Source organism: Botrytis byssoidea, assembly GCF_014898295.1.
Source record: "Botrytis byssoidea strain MUCL 94 chromosome Unknown BBYS_007, whole genome shotgun sequence".
Classification (NCBI taxonomy): Eukaryota; Fungi; Ascomycota; class Leotiomycetes; order Helotiales; family Sclerotiniaceae; genus Botrytis; species Botrytis byssoidea.
In genome coordinates, this window is record NW_024065848.1 from 1,362,748 (window position 1) to 1,383,943 (window position 21,196).

The 21,196-nt window shown below is 42.1% G+C and overlaps 6 protein-coding genes across 6 annotated transcripts; 4 read left to right on the plus strand and 2 right to left on the minus strand.

Annotated features, from left to right (window-relative positions):
- Positions 1-248: 248 nt before the first annotated feature.
- On the minus strand, positions 249-4,906 carry EAE97_004466 (uncharacterized protein). The gene is made up of 6 exons (XM_038874978.1): positions 3,623-4,906; positions 2,987-3,571; positions 2,829-2,940; positions 2,605-2,771; positions 2,419-2,515; positions 249-2,349 (listed from the first exon to the last, which is right to left on the minus strand). The coding sequence occupies exons 1-6, from the start codon at positions 3,909-3,911 to the stop codon at positions 1,338-1,340; spliced, it is 2,262 nt and encodes a 753-aa protein (XP_038734422.1). The 5' UTR covers positions 3,912-4,906; the 3' UTR covers positions 249-1,337.
- A 462-nt stretch (positions 4,907-5,368) lies between these two features.
- EAE97_004467 (uncharacterized protein) lies at positions 5,369-8,768 on the plus strand (the record flags this gene model as incomplete). The annotated part of the gene is made up of 11 exons (XM_038874979.1): positions 5,369-5,460; positions 5,531-5,729; positions 5,784-6,451; positions 6,512-6,613; positions 6,677-6,912; positions 6,965-6,998; positions 7,048-7,226; positions 7,286-8,165; positions 8,217-8,402; positions 8,452-8,602; positions 8,661-8,768. 11 exons carry the CDS (start codon positions 5,369-5,371, stop codon positions 8,766-8,768), a joined length of 2,835 nt encoding a protein of 944 aa, XP_038734423.1.
- Positions 8,769-9,878: 1,110 nt separating this feature from the next.
- On the minus strand, positions 9,879-10,490 carry EAE97_004468 (uncharacterized protein; the record flags this gene model as incomplete). Its single annotated transcript, XM_038874980.1, has 1 exon — positions 9,879-10,490. The coding sequence occupies one exon, from the start codon at positions 10,488-10,490 to the stop codon at positions 9,879-9,881; it is 612 nt and encodes a 203-aa protein (XP_038734424.1).
- A 3,982-nt stretch (positions 10,491-14,472) lies between these two features.
- On the plus strand, positions 14,473-15,903 carry EAE97_004469 (uncharacterized protein). Its single transcript, XM_038874981.1, has 4 exons — positions 14,473-14,778; positions 14,831-14,927; positions 14,975-15,120; positions 15,171-15,903. Exons 1-4 carry the CDS (start codon positions 14,604-14,606, stop codon positions 15,479-15,481), a joined length of 729 nt encoding a protein of 242 aa, XP_038734425.1. The 5' UTR covers positions 14,473-14,603; the 3' UTR covers positions 15,482-15,903.
- Positions 15,904-15,967: 64 nt separating this feature from the next.
- On the plus strand, positions 15,968-16,785 carry EAE97_004470 (uncharacterized protein; the record flags this gene model as incomplete). The annotated part of the gene is made up of 2 exons (XM_038874982.1): positions 15,968-16,309; positions 16,381-16,785. 2 exons carry the CDS (start codon positions 15,968-15,970, stop codon positions 16,783-16,785), a joined length of 747 nt encoding a protein of 248 aa, XP_038734426.1.
- A 1,807-nt stretch (positions 16,786-18,592) lies between these two features.
- EAE97_004471 (uncharacterized protein) lies at positions 18,593-20,201 on the plus strand (the record flags this gene model as incomplete). Its single annotated transcript, XM_038874983.1, has 3 exons — positions 18,593-19,084; positions 19,141-20,031; positions 20,088-20,201. The coding sequence occupies 3 exons, from the start codon at positions 18,593-18,595 to the stop codon at positions 20,199-20,201; spliced, it is 1,497 nt and encodes a 498-aa protein (XP_038734427.1).
- Between the last annotated feature and the right edge of the window lie 995 nt (positions 20,202-21,196).

A 21,196-nucleotide genomic window follows, 5' to 3' on the forward strand; every position in this document is an offset into this window, starting at 1 on the left:
ATAGGTTCCACCTAGGGTTGGGCATATATAATATAATTTTTGAATGTATTGGTCAACAAATTATATCGATTTTTTCTATATAATAAATTTGAAAGAAAAATTCGGTCGAAATCCTTGAAAATAAGATTTTTTCCTGAAATCACATGATTCTGATAGTTAGTATCATGTGATATAAAAATCCATAATAGCTTTTTTGATAATTTATCGGAGAATGCCTTCAAATTTTTCCCATTTTTATTCATTCTAAGGAATTGATTGGCTGTCAAATCACGTGCATAATCTTGGCGTAATATTTTATATCAATCAAAAAACGTTATAATATAAGAATATGTAATCCTCAGTCAGATTATATAATTTGCCCAACCCTAGTTCCATTCGCAATTCATGCAGCTCAAAATAGCACACAACGGTAAGATTGTAGGCATTACAAAGTGGAGAGCACTTTCCAGAAGAAGGAAAGCGTCATGTCTGACTTCCGTCAGACGAAATGTATTGGGAGATCAAGCGACAACTACTCAACGAAGAGCCTGTTTTTTCTTGCACCGCTCGTTCAGCCTGCTTAAGCTGAAAATTATCTTTTCTTGCTAATATAAGAGCCGCAAAGGCATTTGGTGGTATGCACGTAAGTGTATCACGTGTAAACCTTCTGAGCCGATCACCACGCGTCCTACTATCTATGTTCGGTCTGATATTTGACTTTTCAAATGAAAAGTGATATGGGTACTAGTAAAATTTCCTAAGGGAAAATGATGAGGCTGAATATTTTAGAATCATTTATAGCCACTCTATTTAGTCACGATTATGAGGAGCCCCCGAAAAGCACCATATGGCTATATGACATTAGCAAAAGCGGATAAAAAACACGAAAAATCCGTTGCATCATTTCTTTTTCACGAGATCTAAAAATTCCTCGCATTGCAATTGCAATGCTGTTTCTATCTTTCTATCATTGCTAAGGGTATCCTCATGACGAATGTCATGCTATTCATACGATGAACACTGAGAAAATATACCACGCAGATAAATAAGGCTCAGATATGAAGACAATACTATGTTATGGCTATGCACCGATCGAATGGTGTCAAGTCTTCAACTGCAAAGATAAGAAGGGCTGCGTAACTCAAAGTCTGCACTCGAATGTGGATCAGAGTTGGAATGATGATACTAGGAATCGTGCTTTCAATTATCCACTCTATTAACCTAGTCATACAATATCAGAAGATTCTCCAGTCAAGAATAGAGAATGTTGATGCTGTTCTACCCATCGGCTTTGGCTTTCCATGAAGGAAAGTTATCCAGGGTCTTTCGTTCAAATACGTTGTCGAGAAACACTTTAGCTATGGCAGACTTTGAACTGGCGTGGATTGTGGTGATTGCGATCCACTAGCATTTCCCATTCCTGAATGAGCAGACCTCGTATGTCTATCCCGATCCCATCTCCTCAGAAATGCCGCTGAACAGCCAGGAGATTCGCACTTGAACGGTCTTGTTCCATCATGTTTTCGTTGGTGAATCTTTAGACCTGATGACCTTGTATATGAGCTTCCGCATATATTACATTGATGCTTCACTGGTTCTTTCTTGACCTTCGGAAATTTACCTCCGAAAGCTGCTGGATCAGGATGCTCTAATAATATGTGTCTTTTGAGTTCCTTCTCGGTACTGTATCCCCAGTGTTTCCTCAGGCAACTTAGATCTGTGCATAAGAAAGGCTTCTCGTGTCGTAGAAGGTGCTTATCACGACTAGATTCATCAGGAAACCCCTCATGGAAGTAGAAACATGCATGGCGAGGACATTTGATCCATTTTGGACCGTAATAAGTATTGAGCTTTTGCTTTTCCACAATCGTCAAGTTTTTTGATTTGGACAGTCTGGTTAAGTGCGATCGTACTTTCTCGAGAATTATTTTTAACTCCTTTGGCTCTGTCAGTTCATCTTGAGCAGCCCGAACTTTTCTAGTATGGCTCAGCAGAAGAAGAAGTGAATCTAGTTGGTCGGACCCAACAAGATGAGTACATCGATCTTCTAAGAAGGAGGGGACATCCGACCTTTTTGTGCTTTGCACCCCAAAAATCTCGTAAAATTCCGCAATGGCAGACCCAAGGTCGCATAGTTCTGAGTTTTCAAGGTCTGATGGTGATAATTTTTCAATCAGAGACTCTAGATGATCAACCCAATATACAATTGCATATTCCTGGAATGCATAATAACCTTCATTGACATAGTGGTGGATTTGATCGTCAGGTGTAGTCGGGTCAAAGCATTGGAAAAGTAGGTAACGTAGGCACATTACTGCCAGTTTCTGCTCTTCTAGAATAATTCTTACATAGCTCTTATCAACCAAGTAACTATTTCTCGTATCATCAGTTATTTGGAGATATTCAGCCAGCACATTGTGTCATATATTTTTAACGTACGATTTTGCGGTGCTGTGCACGAGTTGCACTCGGTCCCCTGGAAGGACTTCCACGAGAGACCCACATAGATCCTGAATATGAGCTCGTAGCTGGCGGTCTGAAAAGGTCAACTTGGTCCTGAATCAAGACAAATAATTCCATCATGGATTTCATACAGGGGCGCGGGGGTTTGATCAATTAACGTACCCTCAAAGTTCACATCCTCATCATCCATGTTAATTGATACTGCAGCTTGCATTTCATGCCATCGCATGGGCCGCTTAGCACATGAAATCCAGCCCAATAATCTTCCTGCGGTAGCTCGCTCTGACTCGTTGGGGTTCTGATACACTCGACACACAATCCTCGAGTATCTGAATTGTCAGCAATGATAAACAATTTCGATTTTTTCCCAAGGTTCTTTCGCTCACGCTTGCTCAAAGCCAACTGGAAATGTTCCCGGCCGAAGTTCCTCGTACAGCTTTTCACGGCATGTTTGTGCATAAAGATTAGTGAGGATTAGCTTTGCATATAAGAACATCCCTGAGACCGGTTAGATTAAAACAGTGAGGTACTGGAGAGCACTTACCATCTGCCCCTTCAGACACAGCCTTTATGATGTGTGTCTTTGTATCATCTGATACGAAAAACTTCTGCTGTATTTTCTCTGCCCACACTCGAGAATAGACTTCAATATCAGATCTGTTGCAGGAGCTTGACAACCGTACATCTGAGCATTGCCGAAGCTGTCTCTTTATATCAGGCTCATTTTGACTGACAATCAGTAAGCGAAGCATTCCTGGGTACAAAGTCTTTTGTACAATAGAGACCAGAGTAGAGAGCAAGAGTCTCCTCTGCACTGGCTCGCATTCATCCAGCCCATCAATTATCAAATACGTCCTTTCGTATTTGGATACAGTTTCAAAGCACACCTCGAGTAGCTTCGTACACATCTCATGCGAGGCAAGTGAAACAGAATGACTGTTGATACATTCGCTATAGAGGTAAGGTAGAAGAACTTCGTTTTGCTTCAGCAGTTGAGAGAGCATAGCCCGAGCCACGGCTATGAAAGTGTCTCTCTGTTTATCGTCATATTTGCAGTAAAAGAATATTGTCGACGATGAGCTGTTCTTCATGCATTCTCCAATGATCACGGATGTCAATATGGTTTTTCCTAGTTCAATTAGCCCATGAAGCTAGTATTATGCGATTCTGTAATGCTTACCTGCTCCGGGAATACCATTAATCCAGAGAAGTGGGACGGTTAATTGTTGAGGATCAAGCCACGCTTTTATCTTATTCTCTTGCAAAATCCAGTTGCCGGAGGAGGGATAATCGGCTCGCATAAAGACCGCAAACTCATGGTCAGGTATCGGATCGGTGGAAGCGAGCCAATCTAGCAAAGCTAGTCGTTGACGCTTGGTATCTTCCTTCTCGATAGCCTCGAACTGCTTTTTGTGATTCAGGTGCACCCTCTGATATTCTTGAATACGAATAATTGATTCTTGGATCATTGAAATCGAAGTTTCGGCTTTGGTGAAATCTTTTTGCTGCCTTTCGAATTGAAGAATCGTCGCTTGACTTTCTACTAGAGCTTTATGTCGGGCCAAACCCTCTAGTATATGCCGAAATTTGCTGTTGAAGTCTTTCCAAGTCGCCCTAAATATTTGTTTCCACGCTGAGACATAAGCGATCGAAACCTAAAAGGTCGGATACGGGGCAATAGCATATTCGGAGATTTATAAATAAGAAATCATTTTTAGTATTTTGAGGATTCAGATAATCTCAACACTTGAAATCAAGTAGCGCTTCGTTCGGAAATTTCAAACAAGTTGTTAGTTGATAGGTTGCAGAATAAACTTACTTGATTTGCTGAAAACCCTGAGAGCCGCTCGGTGAAAGTCGAGCATGTCTTCATAGAACAATGCAAGTACGTTAACCATATACGAATTGCCTTTGAATAGGTCACCATATTGCTCGAGGAGAGGTATGTTTTCCGCAAGTTGCTGATATGCGTCCAATAGTGTGTCGAAAGACTCGGCCCATGAGCTTGCAACCTGAAGACAAAATTTCATAGGGCCCCAAATGAAACACAATACTGAAGACGTGTTGAGGAAAACTTCGACAACATTTGAATATTGTTCAAACGCTTCGATGAAGGCTTTGACACGAGAGAGATTCATCATGCTTTTACGACGGCTTTGGTCATCTTGTATCTTCAGTATTGCGGTCTTTACTTCGTCCAGAGTTGTGGTTTGAAATCGCAACTGCTCCTCTTGGGTCAACCGTTTTTTGAAGCTTGCCAACGCAATTTGAAATGAGTCGGCCATGACTGTAATGCTGAAGAAACTGTCAATGTTCGAAAACTATTCAACGCTCCAGATGAGTTGAGTGGTTAAATTGATTTAAAGGGTCCAAATTCCTCTTATTGTCAAAATACAGTCCAGATTATTGACCTGGATTGGAAAAATGACGTGTAACAAGTCAGAGAAGTAGGTAGGTAAGATTCATGGTTTAGCCACAATTGGTTGATGGATGTGGCTTAGTATTCTGCACCTCAACTGGGCACCTGACAACCTACAGTATTCCAACCCTCTCACGAATCCAGAACATTGACAACTTGGTCTCAAATCAACACGCACTGCCCCATAATGCAGCTCATCCTTCACAAAAACAAATCAATGACTGTGAATACCAAATTACTTGCTTATCTCATGAAAATATCAGCCTAACCTCCTGCATATGCAATTCTACAAGCCATGTGATCTGAACAGAGCCTCGTTGCCTCGTCGGGGCGCAGCATTCATCGGCATTGTAGTACAAAACCACATGCTCTTGGTTTTCAATTGTTTGAAATCCTCTGCAGAGTGTTTGTATTTTGCAATTCGTTATTAAATATCAGATAGTCAGTTCGTTCTGTGCATCCAAATAACAACAATGTACAGCGCCTTCTCATTGATAAATCACAGCAATGTCTTCTCCCAATGGAGAGGCACATTCACATCAGAAGAATAAAAGGGGTCTACCTGATATCCTCGAACCCTCATTTGATCCCGATGGACCGTAAGTTAAAGAGGGACATAAAGTTTATATACTTAACCTATAACTTGGTGGCTAACACAAAAAATCGTAGGACTTGGGCTTTTCATTCCTACAAAAAGACAAGGAGAGATCCTGTTTCCCATTCAGGGACTCAAAACGATGAGAACTCTGATCATGTTGGATCATTTGCTGCTGATTCAGAGTTTGACTTGCCCCCCATATCACTACCCAATTCATTTATAGGAACACGGAATAGTTCTGGATATAGCAATCTCGCATGCTTTGGGCTTGTAAGTACTCCACAAGAAAGAAACAAAATAGCGAGTCTTGTTGAGAAAAATCAGATTCATAACATACAAACAAAACTCCTCGATTCCACGACACAGGAGGCTTTAGGGAGTGATGCCATCGGCACTAACTCAAAAGATACGCCGTCGCTCAAGCTTCGCTTTCAGCCTGAGAGTGAAGTTGTTTATCTGACGACCTCTGCTCTTGATGAATCATATTCCCAGTCAGATTTTGCAATTCTCAATGAGAAGACCGGCCAACTACTTTGCCAGATGAAAAATCTAGGTTGTCATTTTGAGACACTTCCTTCAACAGCTGAACTCAATCATGAATTAGCAGCCGAGAGAAAGATGTATATTTATGTTGATGTCACAGTGGCTGGTCCTAAGAATATATGTAATGCCGTTAGTACACTGTTGTCGACCGCAAAAATTTACTTGCAGCATCCTGAGACGACACAAATCGAGAAATATGCCGAATATCAAAACCCCCATTTCTTGAGGTTCGATAAGGCACCTAGGAGCATGATTGTGGAAAGTGAACAGTCACATGCTATCGATTCGACAAACGAATATTCTCTGGGCATCGACATAGATGCTAGGGACGATAATAGACTTCAACCAAAACTTCACAAGAAGGTCACAAAGATTTTGAATTCGTTGACAAGGGGTCAGAACCTGAAAAGGATCGAGGCAAGCATCAAGATAATAACGCCCCTGCTGCAGTACGCTATTTTCCCTTTATTTGTGACTGCCTTTAGTAATCATTGAGTTCGAATGAGTAGACACCAGGCAGAAGCACTAGACTTCATAGCGCAGAGGGAACTTGGTCCAATTCCTGATGAATATTCTTTGTGGACTTTGCAAAGATACGAAAACCAGATTTGGTGAGCCGATTCTGATCAAGTTGTTATAAGACCGTGGCCTCTCCTATTCTAACTATATTGGAGTTATCAGCACAGGATATCAGGTCACAAACGTGGCGATAGTCCGACCGAATGCGGTGGGGGGATTCTGGCAGATGACATGGGCCTCGGAAAGACACTGACAGTACTTGCCAGTATTATGCAGACATCTAAAGAAGCGGAGGACTTCTTTGATAATTCTCCTCGAGACTTTGAGCACGACAAAAACTTCAAATACAAGGTTCGTTCAAAATCGACACTCGTTATCGTGCAAACATCTTGTATGTCGTCTACCTTTTGCTTTCACAAATTGTCCCCAGTTGATAGATATAGTACTCATCGATGGATGGAGAGAGGAAATCGCCAAGTAAGACATCACCTGGGCTCAATCATCCAGACTCAAGCTAAATCAATAGACACTGTCGGGGATATGTGAACATTAACATATACCATGGTCGTGGGCGCGAGACAAGCCGTAAGCCCCTAATCGAAGCGGACATCGTACTGAGTACATATGATACAATCTCTGCGGAATCGTTAGATCCAGAAAGTCCAGTCTATGGTATTGAATGGTTCCGTCTTGTTCTTGACGAAGGTACTTGATCAATGTCCGGCAGGCTGTAGTAGACTTCTTGCTAATTTACCATCTCTTAGCTCACAGGATTCGCAACATGAAGACGAAGCTATTTCGAGCAATGAGTCAACTTTCTGCAAACATAAGATGGTGTCTAACAGGTACCCCTATTCAAAACAGTTTGGATGACCTCGCGGCCTTGGTTTCTTTTATTCGTTCCTCGCCCCTAGATGAACTTCCAGTGTTCCGGAAGTACATTATAAATCCACTTCTGAAAGAAAAGGATGAAGGCGCTGTCAATCTTCGAACATTGTTGGACTCAATCTGCTTACGACGTACCAAAAAGTTACTAAACCTACCAAGTATAGTAGAGATATATCGGCCAGTCTACTTCTCTTTCGAAGAAAATTCGCTGTATGATTCGACGCGACGAGAAGAAATACAGGCCGTGAAACAACAAGATAGTCAAGGCAGAAATAAAAAAGGCTACTTTGGAATCTTCCAGCTGCAATTACAACTGCGGCGGCTTTGTAATCATGGCACGTTTCTGAAGAGATGTTCTTCCATTTCTCAAACTGATACGCAGTTTGATCCTGAGCAAGCCCTTGGACTATTGCAAGAGAAGAACGAGTCTAAATGCCACTATTGCAGTGTAGAGATCGAAGGCTTCGGCAGTAGTGTCATCCATCGTGGCCGCTTCACTACTTGTGGACATCTTTTATGCTTTGATTGTGTTTCTGTATACAGGAACTCCCTCATTACAGATAAAGATGATATTCACTCACGTTGTTCATTATGTGCCCAGATATTGATCAACAATGTCTGCTTTGCCGATGAGGTCGGAAACAAACGCAAGGCTCATTCATTGACATCATCAAGCAAATTCGAGAGCACGGGAATCGCATCCAAAATGAAAGAACTTCTGAAGGATGTAAACCGAAATCAGACAGGAGGCAAGAGGTATGAAAGACGACCTAGCCCAGTATAAATGCAGAACTAACACAACATCAGTATCATATTTTCCTGTTGGACTACATCGCTAGACCTTGTTGGGCATCATCTTAAGCTCTGCGGGCTGCCCTTCGAACGAATAGACGGGAGTTGTACCCGTGCACAAAGATATGACGTCCTACAAAGATACACCACAGATGAAAATATACGGATACTCATAATGACAACTGGAACAGGGGCAGAGGGGTATGTTTCTCTAGGTTCCCGAGTAAACTCCGCAGACTAACATTCATAGTCTCAATATTACAGTCGCCAATTATGTATACATACTAGAGCCACAGTGGAATCCAATGGTTGAAGCTCAAGCGATCGCCCGGGTTCAAAGAATTGGTCAGAACAGGGATGTCAAGATATTCAGATATATTGTAGAGGATACCGTGGAAAAGGTTCGTTTATCACAATATTTGCTTCGACCATAGTTACTAAATGAATGATTTTAAACAGGGTATTCAAGCTCGACAGTCGAGGAAGCTGGATTATGCAAGAATGGGGTGGACTGGAGACCAATTGGAGCTTCCAGGGGATTCTACGACCGCATCCAATGGTAGATAAATCAAATCTGTGCGTCTTCAAGTCCGAGTCTCCTTAGAATGCTTAGAATGAATGATTACTTCCATTAAGTAGTCGTATAAACCTACACTCTCGCCAAACTTGATATTAGCTGTGTTGCCCGAGCATGAAACAACCTTATGATCTGTGCTGTATTTAAACGTCCAGGTAGGCTGTGGTGCTCCATTCCTTGATAAGCTTAGGAGATCTATGGACACCATGGATGATTTCAACAGGCTTCTAATATCGATGAACCGGGTAGTCTGACTATATCTGCAGCCTGAAGTATCGTGGTAGACGCAGTAATACTAATTTTTTTTTTAGCTCAAAGTGAGTCAGCGAGGGGTAGACCCGAATTTTCAACTCGGAGCTGCATAATTTGTAATTGATCTTGAGTTTTCGATTAACGATAAGAGCACTTTTATTAAACTTGGAAGCTAAACTAATAGACGAGCTAACTCATTGATATAAGCTCCCGTGGATAAATCGTCGATGCGATTAATCCATTGTATGATATAAACTCTCCTTTTTGTGCATAATATTGCCATACCTATCCTTCGCAGCCCTTGAGGAGACAGAAAGCAGAAATTCCACCCAGCGAACCACGTGATATATCTATCCAGCTAGTCATTGCTTGTATTACTAGTAAACAAGCATAATGACCAGCCATGCAATAATGAAAATCTCGATGAATGCTGAAATAAACTCGCCAAAGCTTGCTTCATCGACCGAACTGAGTCACTCTCCCGTGACCCATCGACTACTGGTGTCCCCTCTGTCTCCGAGCGTTTCTCTCAGCAATAGCCCTATTCCATTCTCGGACTACCTCATCGAGCAATTGCACTTTTATTCGATCACTGAGAAGCCCACGCAACACATCTCGAGACAATGCCCATCTATCGTTCTTCTCTCGATTGATTTCAACCAATTCCCTCAGCGCGGATTCCGAAACACCGACCGTCCCCTCGTCGAAGCGCATATTATCTTCCTGCATACTGATTGTAGCAGCCTCCAATTCTGAGATGCTTCCCATCAATCTATAGGCCTCTCTACTGCTCGTCTCGTCTCTGCCTCTGCAGATTGGGTTGTCAATCTATTATTAGCCGCTTCCAACTATGAAATACGTCCCATCAATCCATCAGCCTCTATTCCTCGTGCCGTGGCTGCAGAAGCAGACTGGGTCGTCAATCTATCATTCATCGCCTCCAACTCCGAGATGCGTTCCCTAAGTTGTTCGACAAGTCCGCTAACAGCCCGTAGTATTTGTGAAGTGCGCGCTGCCTGTGCGTCTAGAGACAGCTCCGATTGTGCGCAAGGATTCTGCATCGCGTTGTTCAGTACCCCAGCCCCTGCTGGTAGAGGCGGTTCCTTATTTCTAAGGTTCAATCTGATTCGCGGTTGAAGTCTGTTGGCTCTAACTGCGACACGACGACGACGACGTACTACTCTTCTAGCAATAGGTCGTGCAGCACGTCTATTTCTGACGATATCTTCCTGACGCCAGTTTCTTTGCCTATGTCTTTCGGTGAGCATATTGACAGTATCTGGTCTAAGTCTGTCCAGTAGGTTGTCCAGCCGACTCATAAGGACCGGTCTCGCTTCCCCTAGCCGATGTAGCTCGATACGGTAATTCTCTCTGGCCAACTCCTGAATAGTGCCCCTTAAAAGGTTGAGAGTCCATCGGTCTCGAGGAAGGCCGAGCAATAAAGGAATTTCTGAAGTCATGTTGTCTATCATGTTTGCAACATTAGTATGCAACCGATAAGCAATGAGGTAAAGGTAGAAGATTTAAGACCCCAACATCCTCATTAACGCATAGCGCTACTTGAAGAGTATTTGTTAAAAGAAATTCAAGAGACACTTACTGGATGTATCTTTCTCTTGCTTGGCAACTGAAAGAAAGTGAAGACTATCGAGGAGCCTTCTTCGACGTTTAGTTTTGTTATTGAGGTAAACCTGCCAGAAAAGAGAGAGGTCCTGATTGCAGATTTTTTTTTGAATCGAATTGGAGAAGGCCTCAGGTGTTCAAAAGCTTCTCTTTCAATCTCGAATTGATGAAGAATGTATGAGTCGTGTATGCAAACCACGATCAATCGAATTGTTGGATCGATGGTTGTCTGTGTAGAGGAGAAGAAATTTTGTGAAAAGAAATCAGAGAGGGAAGGCTATTTATGAGCAGGAAAATTCGATTAACCGAAGTGATGATTGAAAGTGATATTCAAATCCACTTCTAATGAAAATTTTGTAAATGGGTTCACTGATGAGGGATATTTCATGATTGAAAGATTGAGTTGATTGAAAGTGAAGTTTGATGAAACCTGATATATAGATCACTTTCAACGATAAATTCCCTAGAGGTAGAGAGAAAATCATCATGTCATAAGTAGGTAGATGAATTTCCTTGAGCCATTTATTCAGTAGACTAAGCGAGAGCACTGAGCCAAGATTGCTTAACCCTACACATCCACAGAGTAGCTCTCTGGACAGAGTATCATATCGTATTGGCATTTAGGCGTAAGTGCTGCTCCATCTGTACTCTACTCGATCAGACTTGCTATCAGCAGAGACGCATTGGGAAGCGAGGCCTCTCAGGTTATATGATGTCAGATGTCACCCTTAGCGTATAGTATTTGAGGTCGAGTATCCTTAGAGTTTTTCTCAATTCTTCATGGAATTCTACTTCACAGCTGCTCGAATCCTAATTGGTTCCGCCTAGGTTGTTAAAAACGCCCGTCAACTCAAACGTCTTTTCAAACCGAAACTCATCGATAACACCGGCAGATTTCATGTTAATGATTTGTGTTTTAAATTTGTTCAAAAACTCATACTATAAATTATAGAGTGTGATAAGCGATAAAGCATATATCTTCGTTTTAATGATGAATCAATCGTAGAAACCTCGAGCTAAACTGACTTCAAATTGCAATAGCCGAAATATAAAAAAAGACGAAATAATGAGGTTTGATTTACCTGATTATCAGTACTAGCGATCAACCCTATCATCCTCAAGAGCTCTCCAGATTCTCATTTGCGTAAAAGTGAATCCCGAAAATATAACCAGATCTCGGTGTCAACCAGTGAGACAATAAGTCGAAATAAATTATTCTGAATAATCTAAATAGGGTGACTGGCGAACGATTGTCCCTCGGAAGTAAACATAATTATGCATTTTTCACTTTTGATTGTGTATGAAACTATGCTTCTAGAATTGACAGAAGAATAGAATTTTTCATAGCACTGGAAACGGAAGATGCTATCTTGGGAGAGCTGAAGGTTTGATAGTAAAGAAAATGCAATTTCTTGAATGAGTACTACATCTGGCATCGTACCAAAAACTGATCTGACAGAAACCTTTAAAAACACTCGAACACAGTGAGCCTATCAAAGCAAGTGTTATGAAAGGTGAAATTGAGAACGGGCGAGATAATGGGAAGGAATGAACCAAAATATGGAATGAAAGCATGAGAAGTTCAGAAAATATTTTGTCATGGCTGGTCATACGACGATATAAAACGAAAAGATGGAGATTATAAAATCAATTCCATCAACGCCTACTTCTAATAATATAGAAGGAGATGCAAGAACTACTGCAGCGATTGTACAAGCAGGGTCCAGGCTGCAGTCCGACAATCGATGACTTTCAATGTTTGAATTTAATTCCAATATTCAGACCGAACAAAACTCCAAATAGATTCTGGATGTTGCAGTGGCTCATACTGGTGGAGAGGGTTACCCAGCCCGCTAGCCTGAACTATTGGAAATCTGCGGGGTTTGGAGAGGAAGAGGTCGATCTCTCGGTCGAAATGTCTTATGAAGAATCTACCTAAGTATGACTGACTCTTCACTTAACAAGGCTACCATTGGAAATACGCATTGAGATATGATAGGTGTTGAACGTGGAGAGAGCAAAGTGACCAGCAACCTTTGATACCAACTTTCATTACTACACTTAGCGTCTCAACTAATGCAGTGTCTGAGTCCGGTTGAGAACTACGTGATCTCAACGTCGAGATGAGTTTGGCTTCAATGTGCCAGGTAAATAGAAAGAAAGCAAATCTGGAGTGGGAGAATGTGGAAGGTGAAAAGCGGGATTCATGAAGTAGAAGAAGACAATAGAGATATAATGGTGCCAATATTAATACACATCTTCAAGAAGATACTAGGCGTGGTAGCGGAGAAGTGGGGGAGGTCGAGACGCTTTGCTGGTGAATCTGAGAAGGTATGCGAATCAAATCATTTTGAAAAGGACGAGAGACAACTCTTTTTGTAACTGATGAAGGTGATAGATACAAAATAGAATATCATGACCAAGCATAATTGGTCTGCGGGTATCGGAATGCTTATAGCAACGAGCAATTGAGACAGAGATTAGTTTTTATTATGGTGTCTGCAAATCCAATAGATATTACCTCTGCCTTACGCCAATGAAATCAAACTGGGCAGCCTCCTGGCGAGCAACTTTACGGAAACAGATCAATCGTACATATGAAATTGAAATGGATATTCATCAGTAACTTATCTAATAAGCAGTGTACAAAGTCTGCATGCAAAGGTTGTTGTAGATGTGGACTCCATCAATCTTAATCACGTGAAGCTCATATATCATCTGACTGGGGATGCGCATTCGAAGGACTCTGCATCCAAATAGGTACTACGAGCTCCAGCTTCATCGCGGTTTTTGTAGCTGAACTACTAGTAGGCTCGTAAGGAGTAAATCGAGTAGAATGAATGAGGTTGTATAATTCTTCTTGAGCAGTTCAGTTGAACATGATTTACTTACCTAGTAAGGGCCTAGGTATACACATGAGGTAGTCCATACAGTATAACTTTCTCATTACACCACATACGAAGCGGATCATTTCGAATGGAGAGGTTGACCAAAGGTTGTTGACAGAAAGAGGTCTTTTTTGCTGCCTAGTACGTGCACCATACACGTCCATACGGCAGAACGGGCGGTCAAGGCTGTTTGTCACATTTGTTACTTCGTCAAACATGTTTGCACCAACTGGCCTCTTCTTTAGTGCGCACAGGCCACTACCCAGCATCTATATAAACGTCTTCTCTCTCCCTGATTCATCTTTTTTTTTTTTCCTTAGCTCTCTTTGCCTATTGGTAAGTAACGCCCTACTTTTTACACTCTTCTTCATATTCATGAGTCTTTTGCTAACAAGACTTTCTCTCTATAGGCTTAGATCAAGTGTAGTATCTGTTCTTTTCAGTTTAATCTCTGAAAGATCGTCATAGACGGTCACATTGATTATACTTATTTTTGTCCCTCGGGATTGGTCCGCTGTGCTTGCGCATGATCATTCCCACAGTTTCCCTGGTATTACACTGCCTCCAGGTGAAGCGAACAACTTCTTTTCATTACAAATTTGGGCTTGCCTGGACTGTAAAGAAGAGTATTAGTGATTTGGTCTTCAGCTGTGTTTATGGAAGTGGTAAATTCTTTTGAATAGAATGCTTTCTATCAAGAGTCGCGGTAATGAGATTATTTGACGCGCGCTATTGATCAGTTATGTGGGTTCAAATGCTGTTCTGGCAACTGGCATGTGTTGAATCTCGTAGCTGTAGTTGCATGTAAAATCTAATATCATCACGAATCATGATAAATCTTATCTTGAACCTTTCTATCTCTATCGTATGCGTTGCGTTGCGTTCAAACCCGCGTACGCGATATTGATGCCATGACTGACGCGTTGTGAAATGTACTATTCGTATTGATGGTAAAATATTTTGCTTGTGTGACGTGAAATTTATTCTTCAAAGCTCAACCTTTCAAGCAAATCTACAAAGTAAACCCCCACCACATTACCCCTCCAATAATCTTCAAGTAAAATGTCGGATCTCAATGGAATGGTTGACCCAAAGATCTTTGAAGATCTACAAACTAAGATTGATGAAGATGCGGAAGTAAGAGATCAACTGAAAGCTATTCTACAAACATTGGAGAGGCAATGCAGAAATGCTCAGTCAGTTTTATCTCGAGCTCATTCCACACCTGCTTCTCACTGTAAGTCTTCCCAAGCTGGCTGTTTAAAACCCATTCATCTAATATTTCATAGTGCAGCCCGTTCTTGTCTCTGCAGAGAATGCCATAAAGGAAGAAGCTGAAAGTATTCAAAAGCTTGCGGGCATTGCTTCAAACCATCCATATTACAAGTATGCGCTGCGGATTCTACGATGAAATGCCTCACTAACAAGAATAGGTATAATGGGATCTGGACAAGAGATGTGCAGAATGTGATCTTTGCCATTCTTCTCTGCGGATGGCTGGGGGGTTTGAACAAAGATGGAAAGCCTGCTCGGTCAGGAAGACTTCTCACCATTGAGGAAGTAGGAGAGATTCTCCAAGGTACTTTGCACACAGATTCTCTATGAATAGCACAGCTAACGAGATAATAGTCCCCGTCAACCTCAAAGACCGAGACGCATTCCACATCAGTATCGAAGAATACCTCCTCTCCCTCATTTCCTTGATCGAAGAGCTTTCACGACTGGCTATCAATTCCGTTACTCTCGGAGATTACCAGAGACCTCTACAAATCAGTCAATTCGTTAAGGATTTACATGCAGGATTCCAGATTCTCAATTTGAAGAATGATGTTCTGAGGAGAAGAAGTGATGGTATCAAGTACAATGTGAAGAAGATTGAGGATATTGTCTATGATCTTTCGTTGAGAAATTTGGTGGCTAGACCTGAATCTTCATCTTGAGCGATGGATGATCGGTTGAAATGTTGCTTGGATGGTTCCTCGATATCACAAGAAGAAGGCAGATCTGAAGATTCCTGCTGCTAAGAAGTTGCTATACATGGACAAGATCTTGAGAGTAGGGAGAAGTACTTCAAGATTACTTGTAAGGTTCTGCGATATCACGAGAAGGGAGGGAGCTGGGTAAATTATTGCTATTACGAATGTTACGAGCTATGTCAAGAAGCAAAGGGTTGCCTGAGTGTCGCAACATTGGCTCCAAAGCTTCCAAAAAATATAAAAAATGGCCAGAATAAATCATGAATATTCTCAAATTACAATATCTCCAAGCTACTACCTACTAGTACCTACTTTATGGTGCATTTAAATTCCAATATTAAAACTTCTTCGGCACCCTACCGAAAAATGCCGACGCTAGTGACGGAGCTCTAAAACACGAAGCTCGTAATCCCAAAAATAAATTACATCTCGAAATTGACAACACCAGAAATGCCATTGATCGATCCTGTCACCATGTCCGGAATCAACCCAGTATCTGGAGATACCTCCAAATCCAAATCATTCCCCACAGAGTTCCTTTCTTCAGATATGGCTCGTATCGTCACCCACATCCAGCCAGCTATCCTTTTATCTGCATATTATTTCCGATTCAATGCATTGGTCGCAGACCCAGTACACACCTTATTACACTCGCTGTTGCCTGTCGCATTGTTGCAGGTAGCCTATGCCGTTGTATGTTTACCAGCTGCTGGGTCAAATATGGCGAAGAAATTGAAGCCGGGAGAGAAGCGAAAGGGATTGGAGGGCGGAGAGTATAATCATAAGATATTTGTACGTCTTTCTTTTTGAATATTGGCTGCAAGTGATATGATTGTACAATTACTAATATTCTTGCCTAATAGACTACCATATTCGCTCTCATTCTAACAGCCACAACCGTCCCTGCCGTCACAGCTCTGCAAATCCTCTTTGGCGCTCCCTTCACCACCCACATCGAACATACACTTCTTTCTTCCGCCCACATCTCGCTTCTAGCACTCTTCCCCCTCTACTACATCCATGGTGTGGATTCAGTTCGATGGCTCGAAGTAGCATCATTGTATGCGCCAATTGATGAAGTTTTCGGTGCGGCATTAGGATGTGCGCTTGGTGCTTGGTTGGGTGCAGTACCTATTCCTTTGGATTGGGATAGGGAATGGCAGAAATGGCCTGTTACCGTTGTCACTGGAGCATTTGGGGGGTATGTGGTTGGGAAGTTTGTTGGAGGGTTCGCGGGGTTGAGGGGAAAGAGAATTGAGTTTGAGTAGAGGGTGAGGGGAAGAGGTAGGGGTAATAGGAAGGTATATTATACGATACAAGGGGCGGCGCTTGGGATATGATGGTGATGGATAGAGAGGTTTAGGTTATTTTCGCACTTACATGGGCGTATGGAAAAGAAATGGAAGAAAATACAATTTAGATACTTTGTATGGGAGATCTGACGTGATCTGGCACGAGAATTTGACTTGGGTATTTGGATACGGTTTGAGGGGTCCACATCTACTATCAATGCTGAATAAACCATTGCAGATTACAATGGTTATTGAAGCACTCAGACCTGAAGAATTTCTGCTCTCTACACTCGTCTAGTTCATACACTACCTAGTACTTATCATTATCTTAAATTACTCATGCGTCCATCTGAATGTCGTTTCTGTATCATAGTATCTAAATTTTCACGTCTATCCATTCCTCATTGCAACTAACCCTGTTGCGCTTATCATACCTTATGTTATCTCAACGGTCCACCATACCTGCCATTTTTCCTTGCATATTCAGTACTGTTACATTGCATATAGTAGTATCGCGGGATAAGTAATTCAAAATTCGGGTAGAGCGGAAACTCATGTGTTTTAAAGCTTCTGCCTGGTCTGGTGAGATTAGATACGTACATGGCATTGCTTGGGCTTAGGCTTGGGCCTGGGCTTCGGCCTGGGCTTGGGAGAGGTGAGGAGGGAAGGGAAAGTAATTTGAGGTGTGATGGCAAGATGATCGGAGAGGGCTCCGAATAAAGTCGAATTCCTCACATCTGGGTCTTCATTTTGTAAAGAAAATGAAAGGCTTGACTGCAGCAGCACTGGGGGTTAATCAACACAGTAGAGTTGTGGAAATACGTATGAATTCTTTTTCTACTTGATATGCATCATCTATCTCAACATCTCGTCATCTTCTACGTACACGACACTGCATTCCAATCCGAGTCCTGCATGGGGGGCGGAACGGGGAAGGAAAGGCCTAGCGAGAAGTAGATTCTCCATTGTGCTGATCCCGTTGAGGGCTGGGCGGGTGGCTTTTCTTGGACGAAGGCTTCGGCTAGGTGATGATGGTTGTGGAGCCATGGATTGCCCAGGTGTGAATTGGTGAACTACGCTTAAGGGAGTGGCGGGCTTGTTGATGAGGGGTAGAGCTGGGCGGCTCGTCGTGGAAGGCCACTTATTGAGAGGCTTGGAGTTGGGGGGGTGAGATGAGTTTGGATAAGAAGGATTAGTGAACTGGAAGGGGGAGGGAAAAGGTGCATGGGTATTGATATGAAGGTTCGGACGGGGAAGTGATTGTCGTTTCATTCTTTGGACGAGTCACTATCAGGAGAGTGTTATAGAGGGGCGTGTTTGATTGAAAGGATCTGAGCATGAGATTGTTGGATAATGAGGTGTACTAGACTATCGTATTATGAGAGTAGAGATGCTGGGTAAGCTTGAGTGAGGATGGGATGATTTGATGCACAAATGAGATGTATAGGAGGGAGAATTGCATAGTAGCCGATCGATATAGATGCTGATGAATACTTTCTACTTGCCAGGTCTCGTCGAAGATGGTGAACGGCGGAGAGCCCTGGAGACGATCAATTGTCCCAATCTGGAGTGGAGGAATTAGAACAAGCCATTTCACCGCCTTCTGGCAAAACAATTGAGATTTTGGCGGCAGGAACACTCTAATGATAGAAATTGCAATACTATAACAAACAAACAAGCACTAGACTACTGTCCTTCATTGTTTCAGAAATCGAATGAAAGTTATTCAAGCAAATTGCTATCAAATAACTTTACTGCTACGTTAAATACACGTCCGGCGAAAATGCATTTTGCTCCTCTTCCTCTTTCTTCCTTACCTGCCTGGTGCAAGTTGAACAATGTAGATTTCCTCGATACTCTTGTTTCCTCATCTAAGATATGCATACAAGGAGAAAACACCAGCCTGCCAAATGGTATTATCACTACAAAAACGCTGAGCTCAGTAGATGCGCATGATCTGCCCACGTTACTCGACATCCCTAGTGACCTTATCCTAGGTAAAGATTTTCTGTTAGAAATGGAGAGGGTAGATCTCCATTTCAAACAGTTGAGAGAAGCAGTTGGGGGAAAGTCGATTAGAGAAGACGCGAGGTTATTCTTATTGCTACAGATGACTATTGCAAGGAATAATACGAATGTGCAGTCAGCAACTGCCCTCAATGTCGGGGTGAACAATCCGTGGTCAGAATATATAAGGTTCTTGCCAGAGAAGATCCCAGTTCCAACCATGTGGACTGAAGAAGAGAAAACTTTTTTGAGTGGAACGTCTCTAGAAGTATGATAAAAACGAACAATGATTGCCATCGTGGGACTTGCTAATTGTTTTCTCAGAACTCTCTTGCTAACAAAATGGTCGCGTTATCACGAGATTTTGAAAATCTGCGCGAGAAGACCATCCAAATACCATGGTGTCACTCGTGTTGGTGGAAAGAAGATGGTCCATTACAACCGTTACTACTGTCAGACTGGATACGAGTTGATGCTTGGTACAGATCAAGAAGTCTAGAAATTGAAAATGGTGAAGAAGTGATGGTGCCTGTTCTTGACATGGTTAATCACTCATTCACACCCAATGCACATTGGGAACACACGACGAATGGCAATGCCTTACTTGTCCTTGCATCAGATATACTCTTGGATGAAGGAAGTGAAATAACCATTAGTTATGGAGTCAAGAGTGATGCCGAGAATCTCTTCAATTATGGTTTTATCGACTCAGAAGTTCCCTTGACATCATTAATTCTGGACGTAGAGCCAATAGCAACTGATCCTTTGCGTGTAGCGAAGGTTGCTGCATTTGGAAAACGCCCATCCGTTCGTATCTTTGGCCATTCGAACGGAGAAACTTCATGGGATTGTCCATTTGTTTACCTTGCGTGTTTGAACGAAGAAGACGGCTTGGAGTTCAAAACTGTGCAGGAAGTTGATGGCTCACAATCGTTGAAGGTTTTCTGGCAAGATGTAGACGTCACAGAATCTACTGATAAATTTGAGAGCTTAATTAGTGGTCACAAACGCGAGGATATTCTCAAGTTTCGAGCGCTAAATTTGATGCGAGATAGGATTGAATTGCAATTAGAGCGTCTTCAAGCAAGCGAAGAAATAGTGGAAACATTATTGGACGGGGAGACGGTCGACCCCAATACTCAAGCCAATGCATTGGAGTTGAGACAGATAGAGACCGACGTATTAGGCGTTGCTTATGGGGCTATCAATGAAGAGGTTTGTTGTATTTGTTTGTGTTTGTTGTCTTCTAGATATGCTAATAGTGCTCATAGATATCAAATCTGTCCAAAGTCTCAAGTATTTCTCAACTTCTGACATCGGTGCAAGTGGATACGAAACATGATGATCCCAGCGCAGAAAGCAACGAAGAGGACGACTTTAGTTGAAAAAGTTACACATTGTCTCCCAACTACAGTTCTCCCGCATGCTGAGAAATATATCCTGGAAGGGCCTGTGAATTCGACAAACGACGTGAGATAGAGACATCTTTTATTGGATAGAAATCCAATTAGTTATTATTGTTCTTTCGGAACGATTTACGTTTATGTGCGAAGGGTGAATATACGATTATAGTTCGGATTCTGGATAATGTCCGGAGGGGTCAAGCATTCGTATCATATATGTAAACTAGTAGTAAAATGCGGTAAATACACCGCATTTTTGTACCAATTATCAGAGAAGAATTCCAGAACCTCGATTTCGGGGAGCACGAGTTGGCCTATGATTTGAATGCTAGTGAGATTAGTGGGATTTGAGGCGCAATCAATTCCGTATATCGCCGAATCCAACTAATATCAGCACGAGTCAAGGCGTCGGCAATTATTACGAGAGTATTTGTCTAATGCTCGACCAAGAGATATCTGCGGACATCTATAATTGTTGGAACAAGACGGCATCTGTAAAGCGTATAAGATAAGCGTGCGTGTGCGATTATTTCCTCTGTGCCTCCTTGCTAGCCTGCCAACCTGCCAATTGCTTAACAACTAAAAACTAGTACCATTAATGATGTTCCCAAGGATTCGGGCATTGCTGATCTTTCCTTACTAGCCATGAAAGTCAAAGTTCATTTTCAAATGAAGGGTCAACAAATGGTTCACATGACGCTGTTCTTTTAACAGGTATTTAACATTTTCGGAGTTTGAGATATGACGCAATTAGCCTAATTAGAGAATATGGGGGAGAATCGTAATAACTCTGTATTATTGTTATTTTATATCAAGGTGTAATCAGCCGCCTCTTGATGTTCAATATATAGATAGGGTGATGAGGTCCGAAATTCGGGTGTTAACGTCGACGTTATGTAGTATATCTTACCTAATCTTGCTAGCGAAGGACTGTATGATTGTCGGAACCCTCGCATTAACATCTTGCTATAAACCCC